Here is a 12,972-nt window from a genome sequence, read left to right as displayed (position 1 = left end):
AGAGACTTCAAATCAATTGCAATCAGAGAGAAAACAAAAACCGAAGGCTTTTAGTGTCAATATCAGGCACAAAAGCGAAATGTATTACGTTTCTACTAGTTAGATGTACAAATCCTTGAATGTATGTCTACACATATACCCCCCCCCCCCCCATGCTTTTGGGACAGAAAGGCCCTCGGAGAACGTGAGTCAAAAGGTTATGCAACCGGCTCAATACACTGAGAAAGCGCAGACCTCTAGTGTGGTGTGTGTGTGTGTGTGGGTGTGGGTGTGTGTGAGTGTGTGTGTGTGTGTGGGCGTGTGGGCGTGTGGGTTGTGCTGAATGGAATTGGATAAAGGGAAAGGGGTCTTCACAGAGAGACAGTTCAGAGACAAAAACTCACGGCAGTCTGCAAAAGTTTTTTTCAGTTTCTCTGATCTCAGCCCTTCCATGAATGTTTTACAGTGAAACAGGAGAAGACGTCGCTTCTTGATACTTTCAGTATGAAAGGTTGGTGCAATTAATTATAGATCATGTGATTTGATATGGTTATTTTTAGACACATGATAAGTATATATACTGGACATTTTAATTTCAAATTTGTATTTGTTAAGCTGTGAGGCCCAGTGAGGATTAATGCTAACGAAGAAGCCCAGGAGGGTGAAGAAGAAGAAGTAGAAGAGAAAAAAAAGAAGAAGAGAAAATTATCTGACTTTGTGAATGCTGCTTGTATGGAACACAGTTAGGAAATAACTTATTTGCCATTAGTTCAAAGTTATATATCCTTAGTGATTCTGTGCTTTTATTTTTCATTTTTACATTGTTTTTGAGCACAGCTCACATCAAGAAGGTTGATAAATCATGAAGAGCAAAAAACAAAGCATCAACTGGCCTTGTTTCATTTTGATTGAAGACGTTTCACCTCTCATCCAAGAGTCTTCTTCAGTTCTGAGAGACTGGTAGAGAGGCCACAGATAATTATACTCCTGTTGGAGCAGAAAACTAAAAAAGGGCCAAAACCACCAGGACAATAAAACTCCTCAGGACTCATTAACATCCATAAAGTGAAGGGTCATTGTCCCCCCCCACCCTCAGGTGAGCTGTTTTGTTGCACAGCACCTGGGTGTGGCTAGGGATTGTGGATTTTGGAGACAAAGGTCAATACTGCCTTTTATGTTGTTGATGGTGTCTTAAATGTTGCATATTATGAAAAACTCACCTTTGGGTCCTTATCAACCAAAAACAGTTTAATAAACCATCCAGTCAATCCTACGTAGTTTGCATAGTTCAGTAATCTACTACTAAAACAGAAATCCTCGTTTGTTACGTCACGTTGATAAAAACGTGCACAAGATGTGCGTCTCTGTGTCTGCGCTCTGCGGGTCCTCGCTCTACCTGCGACATTTTCCCTGCATAAAGTTTATTTTTGGTGGTAATGTTCCGGTGAAAATTGGAAATATAAATTTATTGTGTGGTAAACCCTTAAGCCAGACGCTTTATGGAGCGGCTGATCGACAGGTCGGTTCAGCGTCTGCAGCAATGTGGACTCTGCAAAGATCCATCATGGTGATGAGGAAGCTGAGCCGATAGACAAAGCTCTCAATTTACCGGTCGATCTCCGGTAAATGGAGATCCAACGATCAGGTCATCCAGCGCTCACTTTCATGTGGACAGACAACTCACTGATCCACAGGAGCCTACATGATGTCTGGTACCCTGTTAGCCCAGCTGGGTAGTTTGCATGCAGCTGAGGGAAGGCAGATGTGCAGCTCTGAGCAGAGCGAACTGGGCTCTTCTCTTAAACTGCTGGGATTCAGCGCCTGTTTGTGAAGAGCCAAGACTAAACTCACAGACGTAGTGGTCAACCTGAGAACCAGGGATGTTCAGGGACGTCTTTCCATAGGGGTCAGAGGAAAGTCTTTGTCCACAGGCGAGAAGCTAAAACATCCCTGCTGCGTTGCCTCTGCTGGGCACAGCACCAAGCAGGGCGGATCCTGTTTTAAGCTCATTCTCCAAGATTTGCATCAGTTTTCGTCAAAGTCACCTTTGTGTGCATTCGCTGCACATTAAGAGCGCTGACGTATGCTGAGCATAAAAGCTCATATTTCATTCATACATCTCATCTCCCCAGTTAGTGCGAATTTTCCTGTTGCTACAACAGCCGTGGTACGTCTCACACCTCATCAACTTACTGTTGCGCCAGTCACGTTCTGCCACACTCTGCACTCTGGCAATTTTGACCTGCAAGTGTGCAGGTCGGATTGGTGAAGTTTGTTTTCAGGTCACGTGGATGTTTTTGAAGGAAAAGTATGACCCACACTTCATTTACCTCCTGCCTTCCTTCCCCCCAGCTGGCCCAGCATCAGAACAAGGACCCCCCCCCCCCACCTTCAGAACAAACAGGCTGAAACCTTTGGAATCATCATTGTTATCTCAGCCAAAGGACGTCAATGCTGTGCTGCAGGGCAAATTCCTGCGACCGGCTACGCTGATCTATCAGAAAGGCCTTGGCTTTTCTGCAGGGGGTCATTCTTCCCTCTGGACAAACATACAACGTCCAGCCAGATGTTCCATATTTATTATGGTTAACTTCAGTGCAGAGCCCTACACGTGCAAAGCTCGGTACTCAAGGGGTTAGTGGAGCACCTCAGCCGGATGCCACCGGCCCAAAGCTGCAGTTTGACAAGTTGGGGGGTGAGAATGCAATCGTTGTAGACGCATGCAGCGTGTCAGTAAATTGTGACGCCACTGTTGAGTGCGATTACATTTTGATTATTCAGCACATGGAGGATGACAGAGGTGACAGCAGTCACTTCTGTGGCTCTTGTGTGAGTTTGAAATAATTAAGTGTGATGACGTCATCAAGGGTACAATTTGGGTTGAAGATGCACGACTGGTCTGAACAGAGATGGAGAAAGTTCGCAATCTGGATCTGCCACAGCACTTTTGTAAAACTCCATATCACTTCCAAGAACACAAGAAAAGTGATGCTAACTTGATGGAGTGCTGTGTGAAGCACGGTGGGTGCAGAAGGACAAAGCAGAGCACACGATGTCCTGAAGGAGTCACTCATTGAGCAGGTCAGCCTGTCAGTCGCCGGCTGCCAGTTCAGAGCTTTTCATCGAGGTCAAGTCGGGATTGCTTCCTGGGATGAAGCTCCTCTGTGCCTCAGTCAGGTCATTCTCAGTCTTTGCATATTTTCTCACCACTCATGCTCTCTCAGCATCGATGAAGATAGAACGATAGAACCATCAGGAACAACATCCTATAGCCTGCACAGGACTGCTTGAAGCAAACGCATTCGGCTTCTTGGTTGAGCTTCCACACAAGGAACTGTGATCCACACTGTGATCTGGCTGCAAGGCCAGAGTGGATTCTCATTTGCCAGAACTGAGAGGCTCCTCTGCCTTTGTGGCACCAAGACTAGAATGAGGGCGAATATCCACCCCGCGTGTACGGCACACATAGAGTCATATTTGTGTTCCACCTCTGCCCTTTGCCATGGAGGAGCACATCACTGAAGGTGGCTTCAAACAAGGCCTCCAGCCAGATGTGATTCCCAGCCTTGTTGTTTTCAACACTGACCTTATGAGACCAGGTCACGCAGCAAACAGCATGATTTTGAAAGTCAAAGAGGGAAGTGTCCGTTTGATGTGAATTCATGCAATCAAATTAATTCAATCACGTCTCCTGAAGACCAGTTAACATTGGATATGGACTGCAGCAGCGACAGCAGTGTGTTTCAAAGGGAAGAAAAGGGCGAGCAGAGTGGCTGAGAGGGCTGGTAATGCAACGTGACAGGAGGGAGCGCAGACCATCACCTGGTTGTTTCCTCCTCAGAGGGGGATTCTTCCCGTTCGTCGGGTCATGGAACAGGAAGCTGTAACGGACTTTATCCTAAACAGGGAGTGACCCATGTTAACGAGCAGACATATTTGATTAGTGATTCTCCCCTCTCTCAACCAGTCTTCAAATACACGCGCTATTACTATGCAGTTCCATGTTTTGTTACCTCCACCAAGGAGGTTACATGTCTGTCAGTCTGTTAGAAGGATTACAAAAAAACTGCTTTCCTGTTCCTGTTCAGCTTCATGATGCTTCACAATGCCCCATTTCCTCTTTGTACTTAAAATTTCCTCTTTTTTTTACATGAAGGGAGCAAAGATGACATGGATACCTTATCAAAGAGAGATCCCTTCAATGGACACAGCATGCCACTGGACATTGTGTCCAATACTGAGGAGAAGATGATAGACAGGGGTCAGTGGGGCAACAAAGTAGAATTTGTTCTGTCGGTGGCTGGAGAGATTATCGGCCTGGGGAACGTCTGGCGTTTCCCCTACCTGTGTTATAAAAATGGAGGAGGTGAGTACTCATCCCTGGTTTCTTTACTGGGCCTCCTTCAATACCCAAATGTCAGATTTTAGTCTTATTGACTTGTATGCATAACCGCAGTTTCCCTCTAAAAAGCAGTGCAGAGCCAAAATATTTACAACCAAAAATTCAAAAACTCTGGAAACTCTTGAGAAAAGTTAGTGATAAATTGCATGATGATGGGTGATTCCAGATTACGTTGACTAATATGTCATGAAAATGAGCTACAGTAGTCCCTCAATATAACGTTTCGCAGAGTTTTTTAATGCAATTTTGCATGTTTCTTTTACAGTGCTTGAACGCACATTGTGTTCTGCTGTAGCACAGCCAAGTCAAATCAGGAGAGAATGGACCTTTCAACAGTAAAGATTAACAGTTAACACAATTTATTATTGATACACACAAAACACAGATATTTGGGGCTAATTTCATATTTTAACGCTCGCTAACTTACCAAACATCTGTCCTCTCACACAAACTTCGTGACGGAAGAAAATGATGCGTCGGATTGATGGTTTTGACTGACAGCTCACGTGTCCAATAGCATTCAAGAAAGGGACCAGAAACGTTCCATGCCATTATGAGATATCCAATTAGAGGGCGCAGGGGTGGAAGTCCTTTTGGCTTTAAAGTGCACAATATAACATGTGTGGTAAAAGGTTTACAGCCTTAAAACATATATAATAATTGTAAAAAAATAAAGCTGACTACTTCACGGATTTCGTCTATTGCGGGTTATTTTTAGAACGTAACCCCCGCGATGAATGAGGGACCAATGTAATTAATACTCCATGTTAAATCTGTTATTAAATCAGAGCAGCTCAGGTCATTTGTCTCTGTTATTCCATACTGCTTGAGAGCACATGGAAGCTGCCTGAGTGAACTGTTCCATTCCCCTTATGTATAGGAGCCTTCTTCATCCCGTACCTCATCTTCCTGTTTGCTTGTGGCATCCCAGTCTTCTTACTGGAAACATCTCTGGGCCAGTACACCAGTGAGGGTGGCATCACCGCCTGGAGGAAAATCTGCCCATTGTTTGAAGGTAATCCACCCATCTTTCTCCCAAAAATGATAGTTTTGGAAGAAATAGTGGATACATGCATTTAAAAAAAAATCTGTTATTTCTGTATTTTTATTCATTTTTCTCAAACAGTAATAAACTCGATGTGCTTCTTGCAGGACTGGGTTATGCCACTCAGGTCATTGTCGCTCTGCTTAACATCTACTACGTCATTGTGTTAGCCTGGGCCATTTTCTTCTTATCCCACTCCTTCACCTGGGATTTGCCCTGGGCTTCCTGCAACAACACCTGGAATACAGGTGAGACGGAGAACCACCAGGCCTCTGTCAGAGACCTGGTCAGGGTCACCCAACTAGATACATTAGCTCTTGTCCAAATGACTTCAAACCTTAACATGCTAGCACCAAACAAAACATCAGAAAGTTATTTTCCAATACTTATGTGAACTTTACGCAGTAACATGTCCATTTATTTTGGACTAGTTTTGGACTAAATGACATATAAAATAATGCTATTTAAATCAGCATCAGTTGTAATTTGTGTGAAGTGCTTCTCAACAAAGGTTTCAATATCAACACCCCAAAATAAAATGGCAAACATGGTAAAGATTTGTTGAACGCTAGCATGGTAGCATTAAGCCAATGATGTGCTGATATTTATTCTGATGCTGACGAATGCATCCTAAATCTAATGGTTGCGTCATTTCAGGTTCTCGGCCACAAATTTAAAAGTCAAGATTTAAAAACAAAAACACATATGATTTAAAGTCGTTTTTGTTTGTGTTGGTCCTTCATTCAAGATTCCTGTGTGACATTCCAGAAGGGAAACAGCTCCATGGATCGCCATGTGAACGCCACCTCTCCTGTTATTGAGTTCTGGGAGTAAGTGCCTTTTTATTTGATTTGATTTATTTATATATTTTAAACCTCACTACATTCCATAGTTTTAAACAAGCTCACAAACTATTCAAAACATTTCTCTTACAGGTACAGTCCATTATAATGTTTATTTTTAGACCACAGCTAAAAAGGCCGTAATCCCTTTTTGTTTTTGTGCGTCCCACAGGAGACGAGTTCTGAGGATATCATCAGGAATTCATGACCTCGGCTCTCTGAACTGGGACCTGGTCATCTGTCTGGCCATTGCGTGGGTTATGTGCTACTTCTGCATCTGGAAGGGAGTCAAGTCTACCGGAAAGGTGGAACCTGTACTCCATTCATGATTCATTCAGGAACATTTCTGAGAAGCTTTAGATACATCTGTTCTTGCAGAATTGACACCACATAACTGAAAATTTGAGCTCAAACACATACTTGAGTTTTGTCTTTGCTACGTTGGAGAAACGTGTGTGATGAGGAGGTGATGCCGTTTCTCTTCAGGTGGTTTACTTCACAGCTACCTTCCCCTATGCTATGCTACTGATCCTTCTGATCAGAGGGGTCACCCTGCCAGGAGCCTCCAGAGGAATTTACTTCTACCTCTACCCAGACCTTCAACGCCTGTCTGACCCACAGGTAGGCTGGAAGATTTGCTTCCTTTCAGGTGTGAATGTCCTGTAATACCAGCCCTGGTTATACAGTCACCCTCACCATGCTCAACATTTTAAGAAGGTGACCTTCCTGAATTGTTTCATATCAAACTAGAAAAGCACTCAGAGAGCGCAATCCTCCACCAAGCAGCTCATTCCCCTCCTAACTGGATTTACACCATCCACATGGTGATCTGGATAATCACCAAAAGGTTCTAAATTGTTCTTGGTATCTTTATACACCAACCATGAAAAGTAGAAGTGAATCAGAGTTTATTTTTAACTGATTTTTGAATCCATAACTGGAGTTTTCAATTTTAAAATGTTATATTTTTTCCTGACCTCATTCTGGATCAGATCCAGAAGACGTTTTCCAAGATAGTGCATAGAGGACCCCTTTCTGACTGTGATATTTGAATTAATTGAAATAATATTTAACAAGATCTGATTTATTTATTTCAAAAAGCCTCCATTATAAGTAAATGGGGGAAATCCAGATTCTTTTTTGTATCCAGACTTGTATTCAGATTTCTTTCCATCAAGACCCATCCAGCAGTTTTTCTGTAATCCTGCTAAATCAAACAAACACAAACAAACAAACACAGTCAAAAACATAACCTCCCTCTGAGGTAACTATAGGCCCAGTAAGTATCTCCCAAGTAGTGAGAGAGATGAAGCGTCATTTGATGCATCGCATTGAACTCTGAGAAAAAAAAAACGGCCTTAGAATTGCCCAGTTGTTAACAGTTCATGATGTTTCACCAGTTTGTGCAACTCGATCCAGATCCTGATCTGTATAAGACAGGCAAGGTGGGGAGCCTGGATAACTACCGGCCGATTGCTCTTGCTAGTGTAATTTCTAAGGTTTTAGAAAAAATCTTATTGATTCGCTTAAGTCCTTTTCTTAACACCACCGACAATCAATTTGGGTTTAAAACCAAGCATGGTACTGACATGTGTATTTATGGTCTGAAAGAAGTGATTGACATGTATAAGGCTAAAGACTCCTCTGTATTGGTGGGCTTCATCGATGCCTCTAAGGCATTTGACCGTGTGAACCATCGGAAGCTGTTCCTGAAGCTGAGGGAGAGAGGTGTGCCAAACTGTCTTCTTAGAATCCTGGCATATTGGTATGCGAATCAGACCATGCAGGTTAGGGGGGGTAATGTGGTCTCTCCTCCTTTTACTGTGGGGAACGGTGTCCGCCAGGGTGGGCTTCTTTTGCCGGTGCTTTTTAACTTCTACATGCATGATCTCTCTGTGCAGTGCTGTAACACTGGATGTATGCTTGGTGACACCTTGATCAATCACTTCATGTATGCTGATGACCTGGCCATATTGTCACCGAGCAGTGCTGGCATCCAGCAGCTCCTGGACATATGCACTGGCTATGGTATCAGGTTTGATGTAAAGTATAATGCCAAGAAGAGTGCCGTCATGGTTTGCAGAACGAGAGAGGATAAGGGTTTGGACTTCCCAAGATTTTATCTGTCAGGGCAAGTGCTGTCTGTCTGCAGCAGAACTAAATACCTGGGCCACATCATCAATGACCAGCTGGGAGATGATGATGACATGTATAGACAGCGGCGGATGCTGTATGCGCAGGCCAACATGCTGAAAAAGAAATTTAGTTTTTGCTCTGAAGCGGGCAAAGTCACCCTCTTCAGGGCCTTTTGTACGCCGCTCTATACTGCCCCCTTGTGGATCAAGTACAAACAGGCCAGCATGCAGAAGTTGAGGGTGGCATACAATGACTGCATGCGGATACTTCTCAGGAAGCCAAGATGGTCCAGCGCCAGTGAGATGTTCTGTGTTGTCGGGGTTAACGCCCTTAATGCTCAGCTTAGGCACCTGTCATACAGGTTTATATGTCGGCTGCATGACTCAGGGAATGACATCATCAGAACACTGACTCAGCCAAGCCTAAGTGCTGTGAAGTTTAACTCAGGTATTTGGTGTCATTGGTACCTGATGTTATTATAGGATTACTGTGTTTACTATGTAAACGTTGTAAATGTTGTAAATGTTATGTGTGCTTTTTAATTGGACCATTGTGTCTGCAAATAAAGATTTGATTGATTGATTGATTGTATCTGAGGGAGACACGACACTGCCCCCTATCTGTTACTGAGATAATGCAGCTCCAGAGTCGTACACAATAATTTCACATGTAACCAAAGCAATGAGTGTGTGTGTGTGTGTGTGTGTGTGAATGGTTGTCTGTCTCCGTATGTCCCCGTGATGCGCTGGCAACGCATTCGGGGTGTGCCCTGCCTCTCGCTCATAGCAAGCTGGGATCGGCTCCAGCAACTCCCGTGACCTGCAAAGCGGAAAAGAAAATGAATGAACATCATCATGGCAGCGATACGCGTCTGTGACATGACCTGGGAACCGTTTGCATGTTTTCTGTTTCTCTGGGGTGTTTTTGTTTTAATTTTTTCCCCTTGTTTACCGACTTTTCCTCTCATCCATCTTAAGGTGTGGATGGACGCTGGTACTCAGATCTTCTACTCGTTTGCGATCTGCCTGGGTTGTCTCACCGCGCTGGGAAGCTACAACAAATATAAGAACAACTGCTACAGGAAAGGACAGAAGTCATTTCGACAGCTTTAAAATAAACCAGCAGTTGCTCAAAATCATTATGAAATAATTTATTTGTTGTTTCCAGGGATTGCCTTTGCCTCTGTTTCCTGAACAGTGGTACAAGTTTTATTGCAGGATTCGCCATCTTTTCCATCCTGGGTTTCATGTCCTACGAGCAGAATTTGCACATCTCAGAAGTGGCTGAATCTGGTTGGTTTTTCTTTAATGCATTCACACCATTGACTAAATTAGTTTTGGTTGAATAATTGAGACAGAAAACCCAATTCAAAGTTTGACTGAATCGATTTCCTTAAGCCTCTCACTGGCCTCTGTGTCTTTAGAGATGTTTCTGATGGACTATAACTCATAACGGGACTTTTAATTTTGTCTGACTCAGGTCCGGGTCTGGCCTTCATAGCCTATCCTCGCGCTGTATCCATGATGCCTTTCTCTCCTCTGTGGGCCTGCTGCTTCTTCATTATGATTGTCTTTCTAGGACTGGACAGTCAGGTGAGACCAGCAGAATATTAAAGCATTAAAACATGTACCGGTCAAACAAATACACCTGACGTGTATTATGTGTGTCCTGATCAGTTTGTATGTGTGGAGAGCCTGGTGACGTCCGTAGTAGACATGTACCCCTCAACCTTCCGGCGTAAGAACCGTAGGGAGCTCTTCATCCTGGCGGTGGCTGTGGTGTCCTTCCTCATCGGGCTCATCATGTTGACAGAGGTTGGTCTCCTAAGTCACAACATAATGTAAATAAAAACAAAAATTGAAATCAAAATCTCCTATTTCTACCCTGTTTTATGTTGTTAAATAAGGCAATTGGTTTGAAATTGTAATGTTAAAACACCCTCTGCGTCTCACTGTCTTCAAAGTGGACAAACTCCGATCCAAACACAGGTGTGTTTTCTGGTAGGGCGCCATCACTTTGGGTTTGTTTTCTGATTGCACACATTTAATGTACTCATAAACATCATTGTCTGACTGGTGATGATGCGACAGAGGAGAATGGTCTCTGCACAGATTTCTTCCTTCCTGCCCGTCACACTCTGGGGGAGGTGATGTTCACTCGTTAACCCTACAGAGTCATGTCCCGCTGCCTGTCTCCACAGGGGGGCATGTATGTCTTCCAGCTCTTTGACTACTATGCAGCCAGTGGGATGTGCCTGCTCTTCGTAGCTCTCTTTGAGACTGTTTGCATCGCTTGGGTTTATGGTGAGTGTTTCATTCTGGCTATTTGGTAAAGCATGAAGGGATTTTCTTTTTATCCAGTTCTTATTCTGCGTCCTACAATCGGCTGATCAGTCCAATTGAACAGGTGTTTTTCCTTCAGGCATGAGACTGAGTGATGAGAATTTTAGCGCAATTTCATGTGCAAAAGTGACAAATCTAGCTGATTTCTAAGTAGCAATTTCATCTGTCATGAAATCTATTGCACGATAACTCACTTCTCCTTGTTTACAGGAGCAGACCGTTTCTATGACAACATAGAGGACATGATTGGCTATCGCCCTGGCCCTGTCATCAAGTACTGCTGGCTCTTCTTCACCCCTGCAATATGCTTTGTAGGTTTTTAGACACTTCTACGACACTTTTTTCATAGAAGACCACCATCTGCTGGTCATTGTTCAAAATGCATTTCAAATGGAAAAATAATTGAATTACCTCCTCCGAAGAGGTTGTGTTTCATTCATTCATTCATTTTCCAACCGCTTTGTCTGTTATCGGGTCGCGGGCCAAGCTGGAGCCTATCTCAGCAGCCAGTTTCTCGGAGGGCAACACAGAGACAGACAATCACCACCACAAGGCCGCCGGACATGTTTAACCAGCGTTGATTTGATTGTCTTTTAGCAAGATAACTTAAAAGGGTACACACATATCTTGATGAAATTTTAAGGAACTGTTAGGAATGGTATTAGGAACAGTTTATTACATTTTGGTGATGATCTAGAAGTGATCCTGGATTCTGGATCACTTTGAAGTTTCAGTAACATTGCGGTCAATTTATAACCTTTTTATGATGATCCAGATCACCATGTGGAAGATGTAAATCTAATTACAAGGGGAATGAGCTGCTCGGCGGAGGTCTGAGCTCTCTGAGTGCTTTTCTAATTTGAATATTTCCTATATTTGTGTATCTATAAAGAGCATTCATGTTAAAGCTTGTTGCTATTTTCATGAATTATTTTATACTATTGTAGATATTTTAGTATGAAAAGTATCATCAGAACGGTAACATGTTTTTGTCTCTATTCTCAGGGAACCTTTGCTTTCGCCTTAATCAAGTACTCGCCGCTGAAGTACAACAATGAATATTTATACCCATGGTGGGGCAATGCCATCGGCTGGATCCTGGCCCTGTCCTCCATGCTGTGTATCCCTGTGTGGATGGCAGTGAAGCTGTACTCCACCCCAGGAACGCTGAGACAGGTAGCCTTTCCTAGCTCACCAACACAGAAACGTACTTTTAAACTTCAATAGTAACTGAACTGCAGCTGAGGAGCGACTGCTGGTATCAGGTTTAACCTGTAAATCTGAATATAGATGTACAGCCTATTACAAGTCTTCCTTTGCTTTGGGAATATTGTGTTTCCAGCGTCTCGTTCTCTTGACCACTGCTTCTATCGAGCTACCGAAGACGAAGCAGGAGCAGGAGAGATTGCAGGCCGTCTTGGCAGCAGAAGGCGACACGCTCCATCAGAAGTCGCTTCCCACGAAGGATGGCTACTTCCCTGTAGATGAAAAGGAGTCTAACTGCTAGAGACTGGAGGGCTGGGCTCCGAACTCTCTCAGACAACACCTCGCCCAACAAGGGAGCATCTGACTTGTCACCTTCCCTGTAACTGCTGATCTGCTGCTGCAGCTTTCCCCTTCTTGCACAGCCTGCAACACACAGCATGATGACAATCTTGTTAAGAGAGGTTTTGTTTGGTCGCCGTCTCATTGGCCGGTGGCAGAGTCATATGTCTTTTTAAATAAAAAAATAACGTTGTTGCAAAGTAGCGGCCAAGAATGGACATTTGATCATGTCTGCTTTCTAAGGAAGCTTTATATTCCTATTATGGACATTGCTAATGTTCACCCAGTCTAACATGACATTGCATTGGATTCTAGCTTCTCCTGTGATTGGAGGAAATTATGCTTCACATGAATGCATGTTTCACAAAGGTTCATTTGAATAACAGCACTTCTGTAATGCACACAAAATACAGGCCAGCTCTGTTTGGCTTCATAGTAGAGCGCTATCATCTCAGGATCTATTGTATTCTCTTAAAAGCATACTAATAACCGATACATAGGAGTGTAGGAATTGGATTTCAAAGCTGAACTGACCACAATCAACACAGTCAAGCTTTTTTATATTTAATATATTAATTGTATTCATTATTTTGGTATTCCAAGCATTGCAAACTTGCATGAATGTATTGCATATATTTTCTCCAATATTCTGATTATTAATATGAATCTAATTAGCCTTAT

At 43.3% G+C, this 12,972-nt stretch overlaps 1 protein-coding gene across 1 annotated transcript; it reads left to right on the top strand.

Annotated features, from left to right (window-relative positions):
* Positions 1–483: 483 nt before the first annotated feature.
* On the top strand, positions 484–12,253 carry LOC137893600 (sodium- and chloride-dependent GABA transporter 2-like). Its single transcript, XM_068739011.1, has 15 exons — positions 484–494; positions 4,140–4,345; positions 5,262–5,396; positions 5,534–5,674; positions 6,175–6,256; positions 6,441–6,573; positions 6,755–6,889; positions 9,382–9,497; positions 9,572–9,696; positions 9,884–9,996; positions 10,081–10,218; positions 10,605–10,707; positions 10,957–11,057; positions 11,752–11,922; positions 12,089–12,253. The coding sequence occupies exons 1-15, from the start codon at positions 484–486 to the stop codon at positions 12,251–12,253; spliced, it is 1,875 nt and encodes a 624-aa protein (XP_068595112.1).
* The last annotated feature ends 719 nt before the right edge of the window (positions 12,254–12,972 follow it).

The sequence above is a fragment of the Brachionichthys hirsutus genome, chromosome 5 (genome assembly GCF_040956055.1).
Source record: "Brachionichthys hirsutus isolate HB-005 chromosome 5, CSIRO-AGI_Bhir_v1, whole genome shotgun sequence".
NCBI lineage: Eukaryota > Metazoa > Chordata > Actinopteri > Lophiiformes > Brachionichthyidae > Brachionichthys > Brachionichthys hirsutus.
The sequence above is the reverse complement of the archived record's forward strand: the minus strand, read 5'-3'. Positions and strand labels throughout refer to the sequence as shown.

Excerpts from the sequence above, each read along its gene's own strand:
- LOC137893600 (XM_068739011.1), top strand. Across the intron at positions 5,675-6,174 it reads CAACAACACCTGGAATACAG|ATTCCTGTGTGACATTCCAG; the intron begins GTGAGACGGAGA and ends CCTTCATTCAAG. Across the intron at positions 10,708-10,956 it reads TTGCATCGCTTGGGTTTATG|GAGCAGACCGTTTCTATGAC; the intron begins GTGAGTGTTTCA and ends CCTTGTTTACAG.